The 13,393-nt window shown below is 33.5% G+C and overlaps 1 protein-coding gene across 3 annotated transcripts; it reads right to left on the bottom strand.

The window, feature by feature from the left end:
* Positions 1-9,289: 9,289 nt before the first annotated feature.
* LOC18036005 (ankyrin repeat-containing protein ITN1) lies at positions 9,290-12,224 on the bottom strand. 3 transcript variants are annotated; one of them, XM_024180090.1, is made up of 4 exons: positions 12,132-12,224; positions 11,512-11,993; positions 10,690-11,102; positions 9,290-10,579 (listed from the first exon to the last, which is right to left on the bottom strand). In XM_024180090.1, the coding sequence occupies exons 2-4, from the start codon at positions 11,975-11,977 to the stop codon at positions 9,449-9,451; spliced, it is 2,010 nt and encodes a 669-aa protein (XP_024035858.1). In that variant the 5' UTR covers positions 11,978-11,993; positions 12,132-12,224; the 3' UTR covers positions 9,290-9,448. The 3 variants fall into 3 exon arrangements, with proteins under 3 accessions (XP_024035858.1, XP_024035859.1, XP_006427544.1); XM_024180091.1 differs by having other exon boundaries at positions 12,128-12,224; XM_006427481.2 differs by lacking the exon at positions 12,132-12,224 and having other exon boundaries at positions 11,512-12,119.
* Positions 12,225-13,393: the final 1,169 nt, after the last annotated feature.

Genomic DNA, 13,393 nt, shown 5'->3' on the forward strand with positions numbered 1-13,393 from the left:
AATTTCGAGTCCACACATTTTCAGAACAAGAAACATCTAGCCAAACGTTTTCATCAACAGTTCATGACTCGAGAGGTACTCCAAACCTTTTTTGTTTTACCAGATTGTTTGAATCATCTTAGTATTAGCAATAGAACTTTATTGCAATTGTTGAAAGATGTTGGTTGGTTTAATGCACTTGTTGTTGAGGAAAATGTATATCCTGACTTGGTGAAAGTATTTTACTCGAATATGGATTGTTCCGCGGAGAAAGAGAATCGAGTAATCACTACAGTTGGAGGAGTTTTGATTGAGTTTGATGATTCGGACTTGAACACCATCCTAGGATCTTCCGATGATGGCCTAGAAATTTTTTCACCTAGGAAACCTCCTAACATTGATGACTATGTTTATATTGATGCTGTTAAGAATATATGTCGTCGTGTCAACCTTTCCGATGAAGATTGTACTATCCATTTTCGCAACCTATGTCTTTGTCTTCAGTCTCGGATATTACTTCATTTTATTCAGAGTATTGTCCTTCCTAGATCAGGCCATTTGGATTAGGTCTCTCATATGGATGTCGCCTTGATTGATTGTATTCTTAGACATCGTCCAGTTGACTTAGGATATACCATTGTCCGAAACATGCTCAGTATACCTAAGTTGATTACCCGCTCTCTTCCATATGGTCATTTCATTACCCGAATCCTGAAATTTTTTGATGTACCTATTAAAGAACCATCGTGTAGGCCGTCTAAGAGTATTGGGGAAGATGTTATTATTGGGTTAGGCTTTGAGTGGAAGGATGACACTTGGGTCAAATACAGTGAAAACAAGTTTACCTTCCTTGCTCCAAGTGATGATCGGCCACTTAATGATGTGATTCCAGCCGATCAGCTACCCATTTTCTCACTCTCATTTCGGGGGCAGCGTAGACGCCGAGATCCTCCCGTGATAGCTTCAGCTCCAGATGTCTCTGCATCTGTTTCATCACCTCCACGACCTCCTACCTCTGGAGATGTTACTCTTCAGCAGCTTATGGATGAGGTACGAACACTTTCGGTGCGGCAGACTGAGTTTTAGCAGGAGCAGCAGCAATAGCGGCAGCTGCAGCAGCAGCTCATTCATGGACAACGCCTTCTCTTCGAGCACTTCGGCATTCCATATCCGTATCCACCTCTTTCGCCTACATCCTCACCACCTGAGTAGTATCTTATGCTTGTATTTGGACACACCTACATTTCCTTTACTGCATTGTGTGTTCTTTCATTTTCGACTCTATGGATGGTTATTATGATTTTCAGTTTATGGTTTTGTTGTTGGATGATATGGATTTGTTGTGACTATTTATGTTGGATGTTATGGATTTGTTTTGATTGATCATTATGGATTATATGGATTTTCTTATGCTTATGTTGCGATTTTGATGATTGATAGGGGGAGCTTTTATTCTTTTTGATGATGAAGGGGGAGAATGATTTAATATGTGTTATGAAAATAGGGATGTATCTAGGGGGAGCATGTATGCAGGGGGAGTTTTTGTTAAACAATTTTCAAATCATTTTTTTTAACTTGCATTGATTAAGGGGGAGCTTTTTCATAACAAAATTAAAGTTTTTAATGTGTTTTGTCATCATCAAAAAGGGGGAGATTGTTAGCCTATATGGCTATAAATATTGATTTTGATGATAACAAACCACATGTATTTATTAAGCAAAGATTTATGAATTGTGCTTTTATAATAAGAAAATGATGATATGAAATTAAAGTATTTTGGACTAAAATGAAAGTATTTTTAAAATCTTTGATAGTGTTTTTAAATTTCGAATTTGGACCTATTTGAAACTATTTAAATATTTTTGGGCCATACTATAATTTCACAAAGTTTGGGCGAAGTCATAATTTCAGAAAGTTGTGGGATTGACAAAGCATTATTCTAAAATTCTGAAATTGGACCTTTTTGCAAACGTTCATAACGTTTTGGGCCATGCTACAATTTTATAAAGTTTTGGGGTCAAACTGTAAATTTGGGAAAATAATCACTGTAGCAGTTACTCTAGCAAGCGGAAATCCGAATCTTGACAAACGAAAATCCGGTTGTTGGGCAGTAAGCTACTAAGCGTAAGCGGAATTCCGGATGTGACAAAGCGGCAATCCGGATGTTCAGAAATTCAAAATTGTGTTTGTAATGGTAACATTAAGCGGAATTCCGGATGTCCATAACCGGTAATCCGGTTACGACCAAAATGTGCATAACGGCTAGTTTTTGAGCTCAAATTATATAAACTCAAATCCTACTCATTTTGAAGCTCTCCAACAAGCAAAAACAAAAAGCACACGTGATATCTTGAGCCTTCAACTTGCAAAACACAAATTATTGAATCATTAATTGTTCTTCATCTTTGAATATCTACTCATTTAGTGAGTTTCATTGTAACTTTCATTTCTTCAATTCATTTGTAAGAGTTTGAGTGTGTGAGACACTTGAGTGAAGAGATTGGGAGATAATCTCTTTGTTGTAAAGGTTTATTGACACCTCGAAGTCAATTGTAATCGTTGAAGCCTTGGAAAGGCTTGGATAGTGAAATCCTCGAGCTTGGATCGCTTGGAGGCGTGGACGTAGGCGGGGATTGCCGAACCACGTAAAAATTCGTGTGTTTGTTTCTCTTCTCCCTTACTCTTTAATTATTGTGCTATTATTGAACTTATTGTTTTCAATTATTGTTAAGATATTAGATTGCTTGTTGTGTGGATTTGTTAGGATAAATTTTAAAATTCCAATTCACCCCCCTTTTGGGTTGCACACTTATATTTCAGTAACACCCATTAAATTATGAAACCCAAATAAGCATTTCATCCCAAATTCAGAATCTAACACAACCTTGACTTTACTGTCTGGGTTCATAACAGTCAATAAGATTTTACCAACTGTATTTAACCCATGTACAGTAGTTATCTTCAATGCCTCAGTCATTATTCTATCTACAGTCCAATCTTCAGGTTTAATCGTACCGACATGATGTTTTTCTCCTTTGAAAGAAATCACTAGCTTCATTGTTGACATGTCTACTGTAATCCCAAAAATAACACAATGTACTTAAATATGGATCCTTTAAGCTTTTCAAACACAGCGTAGGAAATAAATATCATACAATACTCAACAATTCGCAAGTTGAAAAAATGCCCAATTAGTTTTAACGAAATACATGTAACAGCAAACAGACCTTCAATATGCAAAAACCAGAACCGATATCATTTACCATCTAAATGCACTTCTATAAACCTAAAACATTGATTACATAAGAATATAAATAACCCAAAAAATAACCACGGCTTATTTCTTCGTTTTCTACATACTAGGGTTTGTAAAAAAAATTAAATTCTCATAAATTCGGATAATTTCAAATCATTTCTTACATTTATTGACTAAATAAGAGATAAGAGATATATTGCATGAAAAAAAAAATTGTATATGAACATATCAAACAACTCGATGCTTCGCTCGCTAGATTCGATCGAAATTAGCTTACTCTTCTGTCAAGGTCCAAATCAATCTCCACAGCTATCACTTAAACTTGTTTGATGGTCAAATATTGAGGGTTTTTAGTAAAAAGATGGCAGGCATGCGTACAGTCTTGCACCGGTTGTTCATATGCATGCAAACTTCTCTCGATGTGAATAAAGAATGGGGAGGATGGACCACTTCTGTCTTTTTGTCTTTGAGTTACAGTGAAACGATGTCGTTTCTTTGTAACTTTTTTTTAACCAAAATAAAAAAAAACGAGTCGGATTTTTTTTCTTTTCAGTTACAGTGAAACGGCAGCATTTTCGGGGTATTAAATCGACGTCGTTTTGTCCAACAAACACGACGTCGTCTTTCTTTGCAGCGTCTTCTTTATTAAAAGACTATAGTACCCCTATGACGTCAGCATGTCTTAACGGTAGTAAACGGAAAGGTGGACGCCAGAACTCTTTTGTCAACTTAAGGTATACGAGTGATATAAGCGAAAAGTGTTGTAGCACGTTTGATACCGGTGATATTTAAGGGTATACTGGTGATAATTTCCCTATTTTATATATAGTTTTTAAACCATAATGTAATCATATTGATACCAACTGAAAAATAATATAATTGATCGATAGATTTAAAATCAGAACATCATCATGAATACTACTCACTGACCGCAGCCATTTCATTCAAATTCCAAAGAAATTACGCAGGCCGACTATGGGGCCTAGGCAAAATTTGCTTGTGAGACATCCTTTCATTTAGTGGCTTCAATACTGAAAAAAAAATATAAAAAGAGTACAAAATTTAAGTAACTTTTATTATATCTTGAATATAAACAATAAAAAAGTTATTAAAAATGTTTAAAAAGAAAAATAATTAAGAAGATGTTCTTTTTAATTGCTCTAGAACTATTATTTCAAGAAATTATTTTATTTTTTTACTTCAAAAGTGGGCAAATAAATGTAATAATTTTCGTTGAAATAATTATAAAGTCACAATCAACTTGTACAAATAAGTGTGTACAAACTAAGATGGCATGAGAAGGTTAGTTGTATAAAACTATCATAAGTCCACATAAATGAAAAGAATAATTGCTATCACGTTTCACGTAACCTATTCATTCTACATTAGTTTGTTCAAAACTATTTGTGGTTCAATCATTATTGTTTTCTTTATAGAGAAGGCTGCAAAAAAAATTATATTGTTAAATAATTAAGTTAATTTTTTTAAATAGATAAAAGATTTAATATTTTCATTAGAAAAACTAATAATGAATTAATAACTAAACAATACTATTAATTATAGTATTACTCTTTAATATTAAGGATATCATATATAAAATTTCTATAAAAGTTTAATTGTAGTGTAGTTATTAATTAAAAAGAGGGCTAAAAAATAGGCTTTCTTATTATGAGTAACTTAAAAAAATCTATTAATTTGAGTATATAAAAGAAATAACAAAATAAAAAAAGGACTCTTCTTACTATATGGGGGATCAAAATGAAATCTTCTTAATATACGTGGTCCTAACCGACTGTATAATTTACTTAAGTTCAAAACCACCCTTACAATTAGGGATGGCAAAATCCAGGTCCGGGTCCGGGTTTTGTCTTTCCAGTTCCGGACCCGGACGATAAATTTTAATACCGGACCCGGATGTAAACCCGGACATTTTTCATCCGGGTCTGGACCGGGTTAAACCCGGAAAAATCCGGGTTTCCGGATTCCGAGTTTATAACTCGGATGATTGCTAAAAGATGCAATTTCCCATCTCTTTCTTCAGTGAAGAATTCCTTTCTAATCTTCTATCTATTAACAATAATAATGGAAAATAATTCAAAATCAAATACTTAGAAATAAAATCCACGATAACATATTACACAAATTCAATTATCAAAGATAATCATGATGTCTCAACCATGATGATGACAAATTTGGCAATGAATGATGATGACACATTGGGCTTTGTGGGGTTAGGTCAAGAAAAGGGGAAGGATAAATGGCGGCTCATTTTTTTTTTTTCCTTCCAAAAAGCAAATGAACAAACAACTGGGAAGGTGTAAATGAAGAAACAGAGACAAACGCATTCATAAGTGCCCATCAATTTATCAACAAAGAAGTTGTCGAGGACAAAGCAAAACACCAGGGGGTAGAAGTGTTGGCGGCCAAATCGAGATCCCGATTTGTGAAGGTGGACAAACGGAAACGGCGGCCAAAACTCGTGACCTAGCTGGACAAACGACAGCTGATGATGAAGATGAAGATGAACACGACGAAACGATGATGGGCAACGATGATGATTTGTTGAAAAGAAGGGCTAAAGAGAGAGAGAGGAAATGTCTGGGTTTGGTTTGGCTGCCGTGGCTGTGGAAGGGCATTAGGGTTGATTTTTTCTAATTTTTTTTATTTTAAAATGATTTAAAAATTAATATTAAAATAATTATCCGGGTCCGGGTTCCGGATATACAGGTTTACCCAAATCCGGAACCGGACCCGGAAACATCCGGGTTGAAAATATTAAATCCGGATACCGAATTTTATTCACTCCGGTACGGGTTGAATCTGTCCCGAATTTTCCAGGTTCATCCGGGTCCAGGCCGGATCCGAGTTAAATTGCCATCCCTACTTACAATTATATGACAAACTTTTTCTTTTTTTCTTTTTTCTTTTTTTGCCTGCAATATGACATTACTGTCTCATTAAATTATTTCAAAACCAATTTTACAAAAAGTAAATAATCGATAGAGCATAAATTTGTATTCACATCGCTAGACATTATATTAACTGAATGTTCGGTTTTAAGTGTTGTCATAATTATTGTATTGAGATTGACGACTTTGTAATAACGTCCACTATGACATGCTCAAAATGTAATTTGACAAATTTGAAAACGCATCTGATCCGGTGCGTGACAACACACGACGGGTTCTGATTAGAGAGAACTAATCTATGACTATTAGAGGTGGCAAAAATACCCGCCCGGTCCGGACCCGGACCGTACTCGGGTGTTGCGGGCCGGGTAATACCCGGCTCGGGTATGAAGTCGGGTCGGTCTTGGGCATCACTTGATAAACCCGGAACCCGGATTTTATTAAAAAAAATTATAAAATATATATTATTTTAAATATTTTATATTTATTTGACTTATTTATTATACATATATAAAGTTTTAAACACTTAAAGTTTATATTTTCATGTCAAATTTTATTGAAATAAATTTAAAACTTATAAAATTATCAAAAAATAAAAAATATATACACATAAAATATTAAAAAATATAAAATCCGGGTACCCGGATTAAAACCCGGCCCGGACCCGAACCCGAACCGGTTACATCCGGGCAGGGTCCGGTCATGGCAATACCCGGACCCGGCCCGGGGTTTTGCCATCTCTAATGACTATGAGACCTAGAGCCCACCGATGAAAATATACCATATTACCATGTGCATGATGGGGCACCCTAGATCAATTCTCATTTAAAAAAAATGAAAAGCCAATATTTAAATCCCTAACCGGCTGTCCTGGTAGGGAAGGAAACCCATGCCAACACTTTGTTGGTTGAATAGTCACGTTTAAAAAAAACAAAAATTGAATAGTCACGCTACTTTCTAGTTTTAAAGTATCCTGCCTTATCAAGTGTCCCTTTTTCTGGCAATGAATAATAAGTTGGGTAGTGCTTCGTGAAGTGATAGTACAAGCTCCATCATTAAAAAATATATAGTTTTTAGCTTTTAATTATAAAATTAATACAAAATATATTTAAAAATAAAATATTTATTTTATTATATTTATAAATTAATAATAATTATTAATATTCTCAATTATGTAAATCATAATTTTTTATTAATTTTAATTTTAATTATGTAAATTAAAAATTATTGATAATAACAACACAAATAAATCATTATTATTAATAATATAGTATAAAATTAATATTTTCTTAAAATAAACCATTTAATTATTATTGATTATTAATATTAAATAAATATAATACTATTATTTAAAAAAATAATAATATTATATTTTCAAATAAAGATAGTATATAATAATATTAATAATTCTCTATAAATATAAAATATTATTTTTAAGTAAATTTAAATTAGAATCAATACAAATTATTATTTTTAACTAAATATAATAATATTATATTTAAATAAGTTTACTATTATAATTTTTAATAAATGTAATTTATAAAATAAAATAATATTATTATTTAAATAAATATGATATTATTTATTTTACTTTATTAAATATGATTATATTAAATTTAATTAAATAAGAGTATAAAAGGAAGAAGTGATTGTGGATTCTCACTCTCATTTCCCCTCATGGGAGTGGGAATCTCATTCCCCACTTCAAAAATAAGTGAGGCAAACGGAGTGGAATTCATACTCCTCCCTTATTATGTAAATAAACAATGGAGTATGAGGAATCTACACTCATCATTCCCACTCTAACAAGTAAACATAGTATACAAAGGTGGATGTAGTGTAGGACCAGTAGGGGCTTAAGCCCCCAGTGAAAAAAAAATTACCCCTTTTTGTTTAAAAGAAAAATTAATAAATTTTTAAATAATCCTTGTCAAATTATTAAATAGTCCCGTTCTTCCAGTTTCTACAACTACAGTAGAGAGATTATTTTCAGTAATGAAATTTGTGAAGAATGAACTTCGGAATCGGATGAGAGATGAATGAATGAATAATAATTTGATTGTTTATGTTGAAAAATATGTATTTAATAGTGTTGATAATGAGTTTATTGCACAATATTTTTAGAATATGAAATTACATAGAGAACAATTGTAAATGTATTATCAAAAATTTTATATATTCAAGTTTTAGTTTTTACATTTTGTTGTTATTTAATTTAGCTCTCATTAAATTATTTTTCTAGATTCGCCACTGATGGTATAAATAAACATAACATTATTTTAGTAGTCAAAGGTTGACTAAAGCGTTATTAAACATCCAGAAATTTTCACGATGAAAAAAGATAATGAAAAAAGACCAAAAAGAAATGCAACACATAATAAATTAATACATCATCGAAATGTTTTGGAATCTTTTAAAACATAAATTCATCTATTGATATGTGAAAATAAGAAGTTTGTGTGGTTGGAATTCCTCTCATATTAATGGAGAAATTTTTGAATTTCTATTTGATTATGCTTAAAAAAAAAAAAAAACTAATCGCCCAAAAGATATTTATTTAAGAATATTTTTGAGACAAAATGATTACAACACCTTTAATTTATTACAAGTAATTTCTTTTATATAAATACATTATTTCTCAGGATAGTGGGTGCAAATGAAATAACAACAAAAGATCAACTAATGGTTAGGTTGTTTTAACTTAAAGTTTTGCTTAAATTTGTTTAATTTATCTCATCAAACCTGGTAGTCGAGATTCAAAATCAACAAGTTTTCAACTCTTCCATACTCTTCATCATTGAATTTGATGAGACCGATTCATATAAATTTGTGTTACAATTTTTTTTTTTAAATAAAGTTGGGTAAAACTTAAATTTATTTTTTAGTTCGTACTTTCTGAAGATTCAAATTCACTTGCTAACTGAAAAAATAGAAACAGTTTGTCTGAGCCCGTCGACTTGTGTCAGAATTCTTTAACTCCACAATGTTCTTAGGAAATCAGTTGAGCATATAGTAACTGAGCCAGCAGCGTCTTCTTGCAGTTGCAGCTGCTTACAGTGATATTATTTCTTTTCCCTGATAAACCATTTATTACGAACAATATCCTGCAGATTTACAACTGTCAAAGATCAGAGTTTGTGGGTTAATCTGTGATTGGATTTCATTTTTCACTTCGTGTTTGCTGCAAAAAATGCTGAGTAGAAACTAATTGAGGAAACATTGATGCCTCTGTGTTGCTTACAACAACATTATTTACTTTTTCTGAAAGCAAAAACAATATTATTTACTTTTTCTGACTAAACTTTCAGTATGCATGATACCCAACAGATGTTGAACTATCGACGTCAGAGTTTGTGGAATCTGATTGAGGTTTATTTTTCGGTTTAAATTTGGTGTAATGCGACTGGATTCTTCCTCTGATGACACCAACTTTGCTCTGCTTTCCAAGTTTCTTTGCTCTCCACTCCAATTTTCTCAACCTGTGTCTTATCAATTCAACTCCAAGATACAGAAACAGAAATCCTAGAGTTCCGGCACCTGTAGCCAATAAAGAATCAGTCACCCATCCTGTACCTCGATCATCTGGTACCGTAATTCTTGTGGCTGCAATGTAAGCCGTAGCCATGAATGAAATGGACACCCACATGACCTTGTGTGTGATCACCAATAGCCTCATCAATTTTTTCCTTTCAAAGGGGATGATACTGACTAGAATAATAACAATGCTTAAAGATGTAAACAAAGCAATGTTGTTGCTTATTTCAAAAATCTTAAAAGCTTTTGTTCTCCCAACTAATGATTTTCCTTTCAGAGGCCCTTCCTGATAAACACCTCCTGGAGGACTAATACCACCCGTATATGTAACTGTAGCTATCAAAATCGCAACCAGTATGATTGTGTTCCTTGCATTTTGTAGTGCCTCTCTGTGTACCTCATTTTTCTTCTCTTGGCGACTTTTGTATCGCTGCTTCAATTCTTTCATGTGTCTGCTGCTCAGATCCTTGTATCGCTCAAGACTTTTTGGTGACTCATTTGCTTCCTCCACAGACTCTGGTTCTGATGAATTTGCTTCTTCACCTTTAGGTTTCTGCTTAGTATGATTCCCAAGTAATTCCTTCGTTAACATTGGTTCTATGTTTCGAACAGGCGAGGAACCGCATGATCTACTGAGACGCATATTCATTGAAGGATCCATGCTTGTACTTGAGTTTGTTACCTTGACCAAATCTATGGGACTTTCAAGTGTCAGCTTAACCTCTGCAGCGGATGGTGACAATTCAGGGCTTCCAATATTCCCAGCAGTCTTAAATAATTTCTTCAGACTCTTTGCATCATCATTAGTTCCTGCCTGTTCAAGGATGTCAAGTGCTGTTTGGTTTTTATGGTTCCGACAATAAATGTTCAGTACTGTTTCCTTGATTATGTACTCTACGAACTGGAAATCAAATTGAAATAGAAACCTGAATCAGAGATAAACAGGCAATGCACCATCATAGAGTTGTAATTCTTTCAGTCCACAATTACAAGATTGAATGAAAGCCTTACTTGGTAGTTTTTTCTTAAAACTGCAAGATGCAGCACTGTGTTACCAAACTGGTCTTGCCCGTGAAATAGGCAGGTATTAAAAGATTCTGCTAGGAATTTGAATGCATTATACTTGTCAAATCTCACGGCAAGATGAAAGACTGTTTCTCCATAAGTTGTGAGACGATCGAAGGAAGCGGGAGAGCTGGATAAGAATGCTACTAATATTTTCACCCGGCCATTTATTGCAGCCAGGTGCAATGGTGTGTAGCCATCTTTATTATATTGCAAAGCCAGGTCCTTGTTATGATTCAATAGCAATTTTGTCATATTCACGTTCCCTATGCTAGATGCATAATGCAATGGAGAAAATCCATTCTTGTCTGTTTTTCCAGCAAATCTTGGCCGTACTTCCAGTATCTCTCTTGCAATATCTGCATACAATCATATATAGATGCACAAGCATGTACAAGGATTATTCTTCTTATTATTATTTTTGTCTATAGCAAGTAAATAAATACCAACCATCCATATTAACAAATGACACACGTCAAAATATCTTAAGAAAGCAAGTTAGAGACATGATCAAGATGCCCGTACTAGTTAAAAAGGCTCTTTCATAAAAAATATTCCGTGCTAAAACCATACAGAATTAGCCAAAAACAGAACAGTTTTAATATATAATGCACAAAGTAAAAATGAAAACAGTAGAAAGAGGTCAACAAGATAAGGTTCCAGCATTCTTGCGATCAACAAGAGCTTCAGGGTGTAATATTCATTGATAGTTTAAATATGGAAAATCCACGCATGCTGACTAGAAATAGTTTAAATTAATTAAATTACCTGTATGTCCTCTTGATATGGCCAAATATATTGGGGTTGATTCAACAGAATCTTCTTCAAATTCCATCAACCATGACTGATTGATCAACAACTTGACAACATCGAGATGCCCTTGTCTGCAGGCAAGTGAAAATGCACTCTGGCTTTCATGATTGAGCTTTGTAGCCACAGTAGGATTTGCCTCCATTAGAAAAGCTGAAACCTCATGATTCCCTTGACAACAAGCTTCATGCAATGGAGTTTCTAGCTTCTCATTCTCAGCTGCTACCAATTCCGGGCACAATTTTGTAATCTCAGTCACCAACTCAACATGCCCAAATCTCGCAGCCAAGTGTAAGGCCGTGTTCAGTGAAGCGTCTCTTTGTAAAAGAATTCTCTTGTTACTGCAGCCAACTAAGTTGATTAAAGCTTGTTTATCATTTCTTACAATTGCCTCTGAAAGATTTTGAGCCATTCCTTGGGCCATTTAGTAGCAGGAAGTGCTGAAAGAAATGTAAAAGAATTTGTTAGGAAAGGAAAAAAATAATGATGGAGAAATTAATCTAAGAATTGGGAATTGAGATTAGGAGTCGACTCTGTGTCTTCTTAGTAGAATTCTAAGGTCTTAAAAAGATACCTACATCGACATTATTGTCAACTTCGCATTTTCAGGGAAAGTGACTGACTGCGGTCTAATACTGCATCTACCAGGAAACGCAGACAGAATTATTTTTTTTTTGATACAATGGAGCCTAGTAAAGACTAGGACAAAACAGGGCGGGGAATAGTATTCCTATACATAGCACACAGAATTAATGACTCGACTTGATCTTACCTTAATTTATTCAGTGGTCCCAATTCAAGTAAAGAAATGTGATTGGTGCGAGACCAGATGCGTGGCAACTTTTTATTGGTTGAACTGTCTTCTGGGCCCCACAAATCTTCCAATGATGGCACGCCACACATCCAGTCGTGCACCATAAAATGAGAGAAGACGTGCATTATATTATCTCTCTTACTTATAACTCTTTTTACTTTTTGTCAATGATTCTTCATTTTTATAACCAAAAAGAGACATGGCTAAGGTGCAGAAGCTGCAAGTAACAGCCTCGAACTTTCCCATTTCCATTACCTTGCAATGGGACCTCTTTCTTCCTCCTCTAGCACCCGTGGAAGTTCCCCCTTGGCTGCTGTTACTTACGGAAGCCGTAACATAGACTTCTCCACGAAAAAGATAAAGAAACATAAAGAAGATAGAAAGAAGACAAGAAAATTTCATTCAGGTCACCTAGAAAAATATCAATTTAGAAAATAAATAGTTTTTCTAAAAATTTGATAAAAGCTATGCTAAGTTCAGCAAAATGGTATTAGAACCAAGTTTTGGTTCAAAAGATTTTGAAATGTCAGTTTGCACTGTTGATGTAACAAGCCCTGTATCTAATTATTTCAAAATCAAAGACAAAAATGGATCAAATGTTCACTAATTTGATATTTGATGTAACAAGCCACGTATCTAATTATTTCAAAATCAAAGATAAAAATGGATCAAATGTTCACTAATTTGATATTTGATGCAGGATATAATTTATTTCTAGATTATGATATAATAATGAAAAATATAACAAGACATTGATAATATTATTCATTTGAACAACCTAATTTAGATATTAAATAGTTGATTGAGCTGTATTTATTAAAAGCTCGTGAATTTAGAGTTGAAGAACTCATAAAAACAAAAAGTAGAAATTTAAATATAAATCATATTCTACTAAGTAGAATATGAAGTGAGGTTTCTCAAAATAATTTCTCATGGAAACAATGGAATATCAATTCTGTTGATAATTATATTAATGATTTCATAATAGATTATAATGGATCTGTATTTGTTGATCAAAGAGATTAA

The sequence above is a fragment of the Citrus clementina genome, unplaced genomic scaffold, assembly GCF_000493195.1.
Source record: "Citrus clementina cultivar Clemenules unplaced genomic scaffold, Citrus_clementina_v1.0 scaffold_7, whole genome shotgun sequence".
Classification (NCBI taxonomy): domain Eukaryota; kingdom Viridiplantae; phylum Streptophyta; class Magnoliopsida; order Sapindales; family Rutaceae; genus Citrus; species Citrus x clementina.